This window comes from Arctopsyche grandis, chromosome 8 (genome assembly GCF_051622035.1).
Source record: "Arctopsyche grandis isolate Sample6627 chromosome 8, ASM5162203v2, whole genome shotgun sequence".
Classification (NCBI taxonomy): Eukaryota; Metazoa; Arthropoda; class Insecta; order Trichoptera; family Hydropsychidae; genus Arctopsyche; species Arctopsyche grandis.
The window spans coordinates 15,131,522-15,145,179 of record NC_135362.1 but is presented as its reverse complement, the minus strand read 5'-3'; the positions used below and the strand labels follow the sequence as shown (position 1 = coordinate 15,145,179).

The 13,658-nt window shown below is 34.6% G+C and overlaps 2 protein-coding genes and 1 long non-coding RNA gene across 4 annotated transcripts in view; 1 reads left to right on the top strand and 2 right to left on the bottom strand.

Annotated features, from left to right (window-relative positions):
- Positions 1-6,046, bottom strand: part of sdk (sidekick cell adhesion molecule) — a 123,932-nt gene extending 117,886 nt beyond the window's left edge. Inside the window, exons 1-2 of the mRNA XM_077436158.1 lie at positions 5,758-6,046; positions 3,352-3,636 (exon numbers count right to left, since the gene is read on the bottom strand). Coding sequence (XP_077292284.1) covers positions 3,352-3,535 — 184 coding nt within the window. The 5' untranslated portion in view covers positions 3,536-3,636; positions 5,758-6,046. The remainder of the gene's footprint in view (positions 1-3,351; positions 3,637-5,757) is intronic.
- A 2,362-nt stretch (positions 6,047-8,408) lies between these two features.
- Positions 8,409-10,392, bottom strand: LOC143916029 (uncharacterized). Its single transcript, XR_013260938.1, has 3 exons — positions 10,035-10,392; positions 9,815-9,955; positions 8,409-8,853 (listed from the first exon to the last, which is right to left on the bottom strand). It is a non-coding gene; the product is annotated as an uncharacterized LOC143916029 (long non-coding RNA).
- Positions 10,393-11,934: 1,542 nt separating this feature from the next.
- On the top strand, positions 11,935-13,406 carry LOC143916028 (small ribosomal subunit protein uS8A). 2 transcript variants are annotated; one of them, XM_077436884.1, is made up of 3 exons: positions 11,935-12,064; positions 12,537-12,837; positions 13,245-13,406. In XM_077436884.1, the coding sequence occupies exons 2-3, from the start codon at positions 12,539-12,541 to the stop codon at positions 13,336-13,338; spliced, it is 393 nt and encodes a 130-aa protein (XP_077293010.1). In that variant the 5' UTR covers positions 11,935-12,064; positions 12,537-12,538; the 3' UTR covers positions 13,339-13,406. The 2 variants fall into 2 exon arrangements, with proteins under 2 accessions (XP_077293010.1, XP_077293011.1); XM_077436885.1 differs by having other exon boundaries at positions 11,975-12,283.
- Positions 13,407-13,658: the final 252 nt, after the last annotated feature.

The window sequence follows — 13,658 nt, the reverse complement described above, 5'->3', positions numbered from 1 at the left end:
TTGGCAAGCAATGTGTTAATCGATGTATGGACTACTTATGTGCTTTTGAAAAGAATATTTATACAAACAGCACTCATAAATCAACACGGTTTCGATAAAAATACATATGTCAATTTTTGGATAAAATTATCATAAAAAATGGCTTTCGATAGTTGAACGCCATTTGAGCGCGATGACAGTGATTTTAGTCGCCATTATCATGGCATCGTTTATCATCAAGCTAATTTCTTTTTGTATGACACCTAAACATAAGTCAATCGATTCTTTGGCAATCCGGTCCTCAATAGCACCGATGCATATTTTTTTTCAAATGCATACCTGGTATTTTATTCGACACAAAGTCATCAAAGAAACTACCAAATTAACTTAGGTATACATACATTTATATATACATAGGTACACCAAGGCATACATATGTATGTATATGTACATTTGTATATGAAAGAAGGGATTGCGTAACATTTTCAGAGTGAAAGTGGGAGGAATTTCAAAATGTATAATACACAGAACTAGGAAATCATTAGTGATTCCGTAGCCCGAAAAAATCCAGAAGTCGATCGTTGAAGGCGTTTTGGAAGCAACCAGTTGTAAATCAGCCTTCCACATGCGTAACAAACGGTTAAACGTTGCATAATGGCTGTTGGGGCAGTTACAACGACCTCTCCTCATCAGAGGCACAATGCATCAAGCATGGCAGTTGGAGACCACGGCAGAATCGATCCCAGGACCGGTTCTACGACCTTATAAAAACTAGTCGAGCTCTGTGTGGTAAAGTGCGATTCACCATATGGAGGAGACCACTTTTATTCCTAATATCGACAGGGATCGAAGTGCGTTCAACTCAGACAACGAAGGAGAAGATCCTCAAGCGTGCTTCCACATTTGCAGCTAATAAAACATAGAAGGTGTAAACTTTAGAAACACTTATCATTATCAATGCATGGCAAAAATCGAGGTGTATGATTATATGTATGTATGTATGTGCAAACTTTACCATCATACAAATTCACATCCCTTGACCACTTAGTGCAGTGGTGTTCACCCACCCTGGTCAGTTTTATAACCCCCCTCATAGTGAGTTTACGAATATTAAACTTACGCGGAAAAGTATTCCCAGCGTTAAAGCATGCTTCATGAATATGAGCATAATTACCTACTCTAAAAAAAATAATGTAACACTTTAAAAACACCACGTTGTCTCCTATGGGTCGTATAGTCGTATATTTCGCGACAGAACGAAAGTTTCACAAAAATTACGTTATATTATACAATCGGCGATAAAAAAGTAGAACTGACCCCAAATCCGAAAACAATAACTTGATTTATCGACGGCTGAGAAAGAGTTACAAAAATAAGTATAATAAAAAGTCATGTAATATGGATGAAAGTGAAATTAATTTATGAAAGGTTTTAGCGATCCAATTTAAATGTTCGTACATAGTTAAAACGTTCTAGTTTGCAAAATGAAAAGAGCGTTTAATTGAATGGGCTAACTGCGAAATTTGGTAAATATTGACTCGACAGTTATGCGTCATATTTCATCACATATTGCAATAAATTGCATTGATGCAACAATTTAGTAGTCTTACACAATCGATACTTACAAATATTTTTTTTTAATTCTAAATAATTTCGCAGCGAAAAAGTATAAATCGCCAATTCATAAAAATGTGTTTAAAATTTAGTTTGTAAAACAATTTAACTTCCAATTGTAATGTAATATGTATACTTAATACATGTGTACATACGTCAAATTTCAAAGCAAAGCAAATCATTTACAGCCATTTACCGTCCAATGCTGGAGGAAATCCTCTACAATACGCCTCCACTCGTCCACCTCACTCCATACATTGTTCTAATTTCGTCTACCCATCTTCCTTGCGACCTTCCTTTAACCCTTTTGGATTCTCTCGGGTATCATTGTAGCACTTCTTTTGTCCATGCTTCTAGCTACGTGACCCACCTATTGCCATTTCAATCTCCAATCTCTCCACTATATCCCCTACCCTTGTCATACTCCTCAACCACGTATTCCATTTTTAATATCTCCGTTATGCCGATCATACAGCACTCCATGCTTCTATGAGTGCATTGGATTAAGTGTAGCATCTTGACGTTCATTGTCTAAATTTCACATCCGTACGTCATCACTGGTACTGGCATCATTTTTCTTCAGGCATTTTTAATTTTAAAACGGCATTTATTCGTCCGAATGCACTGCATCCTAATTTCACACATCTCTTTATTTCCTCTGTTCAATATGTTTGTATACGATATATGTATGTATGTACTTCAGAAGTCTCAAAGGTTAATATCATCAAAAGCTGACTTGAATAAATATAGTATAGAAATTTGAAAATGTGAGATTATCAAAAACGAGAAGAAATTATCTGGAAAGTCATCTATCTTCATATACTAAATTAGACCTTTCAGATCAGAAGGGCAACCGAAATTAACATTCAGTTTGAAATATCTTCTTTATTGCAGACACTTCCGAGACGATTACATCTGTAATATTAAATAGTGATTCGAGAACATTTAATAATCCGTCACCGTCCGAGTCCAGTTAGTGCCTGACGGGATATTTTAATACTGAGCAAATTTGAAAATCAAAAATCGAGCGAAAGGGCAAACGATTCAAAAGTGAGCGAGCGTTATAGCCAAGTCAAGAGTCACGGTACCAGATCAATTTTCATAAAACACAACGCGGAATATAATTAATTATTTTGCATAATTATTTTCCGATATGGCCTTTCGCGGAAGTTATACAACAAAGCAACCAAGTCGAAGTTGACACGCCGAGGTTCGGGGGGGAGGGGTGAGGAGGTTTGGCAAACTTCACATCGACGACCCCATGGGATGAACCCTCTTACCCCACCATACTTTCATTGTACATTCAGGTACATTCGGATATATTTTCGACACGTACTACCAGCCGGTCGCTTGTTTGTTTGCCAGTTGTCTTCTGGAGTTGAATTTTTCTTCCCGTTTTCTTCATACATCTTGAAAAGATTAATGGCCAACTTGTCCTGGCAGTCGAGATGTAAGCGTCTGAATAGAAAATGGATATCTTCTTCGTTGAAGAACTGTGATTTAAAAAAAAGTCGTGAACTTCTGTACCCAAAGTATGAAGTCCGTCACGTATAACGGATGGGCGGATGAATACATAATTTCAATGTTTGCACAATGTTTGTAACGTTTAATTTGTAGAAATAAATCGTCATGAATAACAAATACCCAACAATTGTTAACGGTTATCGCTTTCCAAAAGAATTCGTAGTAAACGTGCACCTGCCAATTTAATCGGTACAATTTGATACAATAAAAATGGGAATCGAAAAAAATGTATACCTGAGTGTGCCGAGCAGGGAACGATGATCAGAACTATGAGGGTCAGCAGAAGCTCCAACGATTTTCTTCTAAAATGGGTGCTCTTGTTGAACTGCAACGAACTCGGACGTCTCTCGTCCTCTTCCATGTTCCTTTTCGATGAATGAGTAAAATTGGAACTTGTCCGAACACTGGTTTCATTCATGTTATATTGAATTCAATTAGATTTCAGCCGAAATTTTAATTAGCACATGAGATAGCCATCATCGGACTGCTTTACTACATATGTGTTCACTTCATTGTTGACTGGAAATTTAATTAACCGGTTAATTATATGCAACGATTAGTGTGTGCGGTGCGCTTTATTTGGATTTAACAAACCAACATATGTACATAGAATGTAATTTAATAAATTTCAATTCGAAGATGTATCATTCGCAACAATGAATAGAATAAACGCACATTATGCAATGGTTTGATGACTTTTTTTGCAAAACGGAATCAAAGACGAAAAAACATCAACCAATGACAAAACCAGCATTTTTATGATTGAATAATCTCATTTTTTTATTATTGCCGTGGATTTAAGCTCTTTGATTGCCGACATATCTAACTAGAACAAATTAAGTCGAGCAGAACACGATCAATATATACGATAATACGCATAAGATTTCCAAATATACACCTATTTTCAAATATGGAACGTTGCATGTTTGACATGAGACGCGATAGGAAACGGAATAAAATGGAATAAACGGAAAGTTAAGATATATTGACAATTCAGTGGTGTAATTTCTATGACGCGGGGGTATGCGGTACATGCGGGACCTTCAAATATTAATACATATATATTTTAAAGAACAAAAAAGTTATCAATGCACAAAAGAAAATCAATTTACACTGAAAACAATCTTATGTATAGAAAAAAAAAATATCATAAATCATCACGGTTTTGAAGCGCTAGTTAAATACTAATATTTTGTTTATATCCCAAAATTAAAGAGTAAAGCTGTGAGTCGTTGTCTCCGTGCTGTTTTATTGTGTTTTTTTTCTGATTTGGATTCGTCGTCTATAGAAGAAATTTAATCGATAAATCTAGACTTGGTGAACTTTCAATAATAACTATTGAACATGAAGAAGCTCAGAAAATGTATTTAAAATATGTGATCGCAGAATTTGTACATTTAAAAACAAAACAAAAAAGACATTAAAAGTTTGTAAGTTAATTTAAAAAAAATGGGGGGTTCCCTTTGGTAACTTTTGCATGCGGGCCAAATTTTTGTAGTTACTCTATTGATAACTAGACTTCGGTAAAGGTTCGGTGCAGTTTCATATAACAACAGACCGTTCCATTAGTGTTCAAAGCAAGAGAGTAAAAAAGCATGATTTTTCTAAGAAATTAACAATAGTGTCCCTTTTTTGTGACCATTGCACCGATGACTAGTCGCCTTTTACTGATAACAAGAATAGTTGATATAGTGAAGAGACTGAAATGGCAATAAATAATAGAAGAACGAAAGAAGTGCCCCGAAGATACCCGAGAGAATATAAACGGGTACAAGGAAGGCCACAGAGGAGATTAGTGGATCAAATAAGAAAAATGTGTGGAATGAGATGGATGCGAGTTGCTCAAAATACAGACGAATGGAAGTTTGTTGAAGAGGTTTCCATCTAGCAATGGATGGTGAATGGCTGTATATGATTCATTTCCAGAAAAAAAATTATAAATTGAAAAAGATGCGCCGCGGACGAAAATTTTCTTTAGTCAAATTTTCAACGACAATGAAGTCAACCAATATTTATTCAAATCAGTATAAATATAAACATTTTCAAATTTTTATACAATGGACATTCTAAAAGATCTATATAGAAATTTACAAGTTACAAGTCGCCTAACCTCAAATTGTTTAGTACGGTTTGTTATTGGATTCATCCCTTATTTGATCTACTGATTAAAACAAACCCAAATCTGTTAAACAAACAGTTATTTATCTTAAATTAAATATATATACACCTAACATGCAGTGAACTAACGCACGTGTGAAACGCATTCAAAACAAAACAAAAGAACCCGACATTCGAATTCACAACGGTTTCAAAAGATCGTTACGTTGCAGCGAAGAGCAAAATCGAACCGCTCAATATTTAAAACATCCATTGAAACGTTCTAGGAAGTCGTATAGATTATATTATTGCATAATTAAATGATGCAATTTGCAACGAGATCTTCGCACCGCACACACCTATACCTATGCGTAACCGCTCAGGTTAAACGGAACGGAACGGAACGTGTCGCGTTTCAAAAAGCGGGTTTCGTTTTTCGAAACGAGATGTAAAGTCAAGAAGTGACAATGAATAAAAACCACACTAGTGCACTTTGAAGTGCATTCGATGCACTCGCGGAACTTTGGTGAAACTTGAACGAACCGTTTAGCGTTCACCTGAGATGGAGGCGGGCAGGGAGGCCGTTGCCAGGAGTCGCACCGCCACAACACACCTGTATGACGGTGAGTCGCGAGTTGCGAGTCGCGAGTCGCGAGTCGCGATCCGACACCACTCAAACTGCGATCAAGTCACGATTGGCAATCGACGGTGAACTTTGAGCGACCGCGGTGGCCGAATAGTCTTCGAAAAAAGTTTGCCGAGTGGTCGAGTGGTCGAGTGGTCGAGACGACGTACGAACGCGACCACGCACCACCACGTTTCGAACCAAACTGACTGGTGACGGCAAGTAACCGGTTCAACAACTTGTTTCTCTTGGCGCATTGTGCCCGCCGCAGCGCCATCTAGTAGATATTTTAGCACTTTCATTTCTTCGTTTCGAATTTTGCCCGATAGGTGGCTTTATTAATATTGTTATTATTTTGACAGAATGTGTAACTTTATACTAGCAGTACAGTAGAACATTGATTATCCGGATTGTTAAAAACAAACATAAATTTTACGATTTTGTTGCTTTGAAATGCATAACATAAAAATTCGAAAATAAGAAGGAGAAATTACTGTTATCTTCAAAATTATTCAAGGATGTTTCTTGAAAACTTGATCGAGATTTAAATATTTATTTTTAATATTACCAATATGGAAAAGAAAACGTGTTGTATTATCATTAAAAGACAAATGAGATAAAACCAATGTTTTAATAAAAAGCGGTGTCTTAGGACGTTTTTGTCAAATAAAAATGTTGGAACGTTAACGATCTCGGATATAAAAAAAACAACGTGAAAAAATTATAAAGTTTACTGATTCTTAAATGTCAGAAGATGGAAGCTCTGAGGGTAAAATTATGAAAAAATCAGGAAATCAAGAAGTTAAAGAGTGTATTTTTATGTGGACAGCCAATACCTGGTCCATTATTATATAAAAAGTATTCGCGATTTGGCAGTTTCAAAAAGAACAACTAACTTTAAGCAAAAATCCATAATTGAATTTCTCAATAAAGAATAATTTAATATTGATCTTCATATTATTATATATGTAAATGTAGACAAATAAAAATTATTCATACTGAATGTACACGTCTTACCATATTAATTGTGATCTTTTTCGATTACCCAGACTACCTTCGTCCCCAATTAGTCCGGATAATCGAGGTTCCATTGTATTGCTAAATAAATCATTTATAGAAAAAATTCGGTAATAAAAAAAGCATTTGAGGGAGAGATATTTAACGCCTCCCCCCCACCTTCTAAATTTGCCTAGGCCAGGCCTTGAAATTTCTAGACTTGTTTTCTCGACATTTCGTCTTCGTACTTTGTAATTATATTTAGGTAGTAACTTGTTGGTGATACCTTAGTTATTATTTTTATTACATCATGACTTGATCCTAAATCTTATTACTCCTTAATGTATATCGTGAAAAATATTTATTTTCAATTTTGAAACTTTTTTTAGGGGGGACCCGGCTTGGAATGTGTAGACCATGCTATGAATCTTAATCAAATCGATTATTCGTTTTCTGAATGGTTTCCACTTTTTGTTAATAACAAATTTTTATCACATTAATTTTTACTAGTTCACTTTTTATGATCATTTTATGTACAATTTCCAAAAAATACGTTTCTCAATTTTCATAAAAACTGTTTTTTTCTTTCACATAATTTTTAATTTTTAATGCCTATGCTTAGTTAAATAATGAAAGAGACTGCTCTGGCTAAAGGTAAGTTTTCTTTATCACCTAGCTGTGAAGTCAAAATTTACCGACTCCGACTTTAATTTATGATTTGACTCCGACTCCAACTTGAACGATTTTATTAAGATAGACTTTTCTTGTCACAGTATAAAATTGTTAGTAATAATAATAGCGACTAAAAAAATCACTAAAAATTTACATGGAACCCGATATATTGGTTATAAAATGGGTATAAATAAAAAGTAAGTACATTCAGTGTATGTAAGAATTTCATGCAATCATTAACATTGGAAGTAAAAAACAAATAAATTTTAATATACATACATGTGTATGTACATTTAATTATATTTACAGCATTATAGGATTTATTCTTTGAAAATTCTGATCGTCAACTCTGAATAGTTATTTATTTAGTTTCTGCATATTAAAGCCAAACACCAAAATTCTCTTAGTCGCCAATGTTTTTAATATATTAAATATATTACTGATGTAACATTATTCTAAGCCAATTCGAAGGTTTCAAGGGCCTGGGTATTATTATTTGCATAATATAATTTTTTGAATGAAATGAATAAATAAAATAGTTCAGTCCTTTTATATAAGCTTCACTCTGTTATTTTAAATGTTAATTTTTTGAGTCAGAGCCAGCCCCACACAGAAAAGATGCATAGTAACAACTTTACATTCGGAAAAACATTATTTAGAGATAATCGTTCTGCATTGCTATCATTTGTCATGAAATAATGTGGTAAGCCCAACTCCTCAGATGGCCTCTTTCAGCAATGAAAAAATTTGAGTATATTCATATCTGAAGTCGTTTGACGTTCAGATATGAGAATAGCAAAAAGCACAGCATCTCTGGAGCTCATAGCTCCACACGTGTTTTTATCATGATAAACAATGTAGTGTTACGGGGGAAGAGTCGGTGTTTACAAAAATCATAAATACAATTCCGTTATGCTTATATTTTATTTCCAATTGCAGTTAATATTAACGAGATTCATATTTACATGTTTTCAGATACACGATATGTCTCGAATTATAAATACAAGTTAGGCAGTTTGATCGCAAGTGACTTAACAAAGGTCTAGTATACATATATGTATATTTATAATCTGCTGGTTGGGTTCAACCAATCACAGATCAGTTTGAACGAAAGGTGTAATATAGGCAAGGGTAGTGATTAGTATTTATAAGGGTTTACAGGGTACAATAATAATTTAATAGTAGTGGGAAAATAGAATTCATGAAAAATACTTTTTTAATTTAAACAAGACATGTTTTGGAACAGGCAAATTATTTTAGTAATAATACATATACATATGTGGGATTGAGTGTTTGGTAGATCTTCCACATAACATTAGATATGCTTCTTTTTTCTCTTCTAACTTCTGAAAAAATAAAAAATACACATTGGAGTTTTATATTTTGATAAAATTATTGTTTATACCGAGTTGACATTATATGAGTGCACCCAGTAAATGTGATTGACACATCGCCACCCAGACAATTTCAAAATGACGAATCTGGTTCTGCAAGTTATATCCTGCTGTCGTGAACATGTTGATAAGAGAACTAGAAATTCATCAAACTCTCTCCGTTCAGTGAACAGAAGACGTAAGAAGGCGACTAGATTTTAAGGTACGGTGAGTTGGGTTTGTATAGTAATTTTCTTTCAGAAGTTCAACAGGGATCACATAATATTAACAAGTGAACAGTTTGGATTTCTCTTGGAGCGGATCAGACCAAAAATCCAGAGAACTGATACTATCATGAGAGTCGCTTTATGTGTATGATTAAAACTGCAAATAGTAATGAGTTACCCGGCGATTGATGACAATTTCCACAGCTTCGAAAATTTAAACCGAGTTCCAAAGAGCACCATATCCAAATTTCTTCTATTAGTTTTGGAAGCCATTTACAAAGTATTGAAGGAATTCATTCAGGTATGTAAATTTTTTTTTTCAATCGGGTACCTTGTATTGTCAAAAGTCATACAATCTTTTTAGGTGTAGTCATATATATTTATTCTATACCACCAATGCTTCATATAGCATCTTCAAAAGTGTTGTTTTCAACTCGGTGCTCCGTCACTTATTACTAATATTATCATTACAAGTTATATATGAAAATCGTTTAAGTTTAAAATATTGTAATTATTTTTTCAATAAAATTTATCTTATTATTCACCAAGACTATTTTAAAATGAAAATACCCACTGACCCAAAACATTTTCAGTCATATTTGTGTTGATGTTGACCCGCAGCCAAAAAAGGGTTTCCGACGTCTGATATATACTAACAAATTCAAAGGTAAACAATCTAAGTACATAAAAATAAAATTCAATTATACCTTTATAAGATGTGTTTTCTTTGCACGCTCGTTAATATTTTTATACAGATGGTGATTTGTGTACCACAGTGCAATTTTTTGGTTTTTATTGGACACGATTTAGATTTATGAATAGCACTGTAGCGACTCACGTACATTTTCCTAAAAATAATGCAATAGAACGTAAATATTTGAAAAATATTATATTTGTGTTATACAATAAATATCAGGATGATCAAACCTCCGAAGTTCGTTGTCTTATTCTTGCGGCATGCTTTAACGTTCCTATGGATGGAGGTTATACCGCTAAAACTTTTAACCCAATCACATTCCTCGAGTTAGTGAGGGCTATATATAAATTATGTTTTCGCCGTCATCGTTTTCAATTCTGCAATCGTATTTGTCAGGGAAAAGAAGCGACATGTAAATAGAACTTTTGCGAAAATTTTCAAAAGTTCGTACGCTCCCCAAAACGGCGCGCACGCAACTGACAACCTTTGTGACCAGTTTTCTCGTGACCAGTTTAAGTGTGGCGGGTGATCACGTGTGACCGATCTAGAGCGACCGGTTGTCCTGTGACTGGTTCACATATGACTAGTAGTCCGTTTTCCATAAATCAGTTTTCGGCTAGTATTTTATTTACAAAATAGTCAGTATTATATTATTAAATGTCAGTATAAATAACAAATGGAGAGTTCACAAATCTAACGCACATTCGCCAGAACAAATAGAAATGCCTGTTGGTTTGGATTGTCTATCAAGATCGTATCAACTTTGTTGATAATAACCAAAAAGTAGTACTGGCCATTCATCTAAAACAAAACTTACCATTTAACATTAATACAGACGATTCAATATAAATACTGACCTTTTATTATTTATGCTGACCGCTTGTATACTGAACGATGGATACTGGCCGTTTAGCCAACAGTATGGCTCGGTGGTTGTGTTTGTGCTAAGCACCGAGAGGTTACCGGGTTCGATCCCGTGCTAATCTCTAATGTTGCTGGTCAGACTTGGATATTTGTGACTCCGAGTCGATCGCTTCCTATCAAAGTTTTCCAATTTATCTGATATCATTGTTGAAACGGTTCCTCCATCAAAATGGCAAAAACCTTCCTACCCACTATGTAAACAATATCTGAATTTGATTTATGTACAAGTCTAAATTCATAGATGTTAATATGGAATAATTAATTAATATTTAATTTCGGATTCTTGAGCAGCTCGAAATACAGCGATTTATGTAATAAAAAAATCTGCAATTTTTGTAATTGGTTAGGAAGGCGCATGGGGGTTTACCTGCTAGGCTTTCCTGGTATATATGTAAAAATCAGAAATCAAAATATAAATACTGACCTTTCATATTTAAATCATGGCTTTTCACGAATGAGAGCGCTCGATAATTTTCAAAACATGCTTTTGATTTTTTTATTGTATTAAAATACATTATATTTATATCAGAGCCGGGACTAGACATTTTGTCATGCGAGTCAAAAGGAAAAATTGGCACCCCTATGTAATTTTATTTTTTATTTTCAATAACTATTTCTTAAGCAAAAATAAGAAATTATACATATAATATTTAAGGGAGGCCTTAATCTTAATTTAATGAGGGGGGGGGGGGTGTGATAAATGACTTGTACTTTAAATTATATATGTAATAATATATAAATATAATTAGTACAATTTATATATGTAATATGTAAAATATGAGTTTACAATTTTTTAAAATTAGAACATCAGAATTAAAATATTATCTTTATTTAATTAAATGAATTCAAAAGCTTCAGCAGTACCTACCTAATTTATTTTTACTTTGATATAATTTCGGTTCGGTGATTACTAGTCAAATGTGAACCGGTCACAGGACAACCGGTCGCTCTAGATCGGTCACACGTAATCACCCGTCACAATAAAACTGGTCACACCCTAAAATCGGTCAACCAGTTTTGTCGTGACCAATTTTAGGGTGTGACCAGTTTTATCGTGACCAATTTTAATGTGACGGGTGATCACGTGTGACCGATCTAGAGCGACCGGTTGTCCTGTGACTGGTTTACGTATGACTAGTAGTCCGTTTACCATAATTTCACGTATTGTATTGAATTTTGTACGATCGAATATGGTCGTAAATGAGCGTGTTTAGCTATAAATAAGAAAGCGCTCAAACGTCAAAGCGAAGTCAGTGCTGACAACCTAACGGCCACTTCCTTTAACCCTGCGGTCCCGGCCTGTAAGGTGCGCCCGCCGCAGCAAAACTCACCGCAGGTAATCCACACTGAAATGAAGCCATCCACTGGTTTATTCTGGTGAAAACGCTGGAGAGAGCCGTGACGCGACTCCCCGATCCATTCTTGGGCGAATAGGAGGGCCCCGCGCGGACTCGAGACCACGGCACTCGCCCGTCCCGACGTGTACACATATGCCCTTTGACACATTGTTTCTTGCGATCGGCACTACTCCACCACTCCAATACCACCACTAGCGGTAAACTCCATCCCTAATGGCCGCCCTCCAATAATTCTCTCATCTATTTCACCGTTGTAGTGTATTTTCGACCTTTTCCATTCGGGCACTTTTTGAGGTTATGTGTCCGCCGAATCAACATTTAACTTGGGTCGCCGGGAGCTCTTTCTTATTTATCTCAAGTGCCTTCAACGAATTCATTCCGTCCAATCTTCGCCTTTATTCGTTTCTGGTATATGTACATTTCTATAATATATCTGTTGGTTTGTTTCAGCCATGGTGCGGATGAACGTATTGAGTGATGCTTTGAAATCTATCAACAATGCCGAGAAGAGAGGGAAACGGCAAGTGTTACTTCGGCCGTGTTCCAAAGTAATCGTGCGTTTCCTAACTGTGATGATGAAGCATGGGTACATCGGGGAATTTGAAATAGTGGACGATCACCGTGCTGGAAAAATTGTTGTAAATCTTACTGGCAGATTAAACAAATGCGGTGTCATCTCACCCAGATTCGACGTACCCATTAGAGATATTGAAAGATGGACTAACAATCTTTTACCCTCCAGACAGTTTGGGTATGTTTATTTTTTATATATCAATATCATAATTTTAACCTTAAATATTAAAGCATGTTGTAAAATACAAAATAATCACCATGTGGTTACCTTTCTGAACTTGTAGACTTTGATAAATGGTTCGGTTTTGAGTATAAATATTTATCAATAAGCTTAGTTTTATTAGACCAACTAATCTTCAATTTTTTAATTGCCTATTTATATATTTCAAACTTGAAATCCCAATTCTTATTTGCCTAAAATCTTTGAACCTCAAAATACTCAGTTTCTATCCGTTAGTTGATTTAATTTGTGGAATTATAGTCTTATTGAAATTCATTCAACCACATTTTACAATATATAATCATAATCATACTTGTAATGTGTTTTCTGAATTGTATATGTGATGTGCGCATTATTTATTGCAGATACATTGTTTTGACAACAAGTGGTGGTATTATGGACCACGAAGAAGCCAGAAGAAAACATCTGGGAGGAAAAATATTAGGATTCTTCTTTTAAGAACTAATTTTTTTTATTTATACAATGTATGAAACAACACAAAAACAATAAAAACAAATACACATCTACTGTGTAATTTTACTTTTTATTTTATGTACATTGGATTCCTAAATATCATCAATTTTCAAACTACACTTGGGAACTCTCTAACTTCATTGATTATGATTAAAATTTAATATACAATAGTCAAGTTGTTTTTTTTATTCGCTATTTTAACTACTAGGATGTTAAGAAAAAAAAACTCATTTAAAATCAATTCTTTTGGTGGTTATTGTGAGGGGTTTATGCCAGTAAATTTTATGGATTATCGTTAATATTAA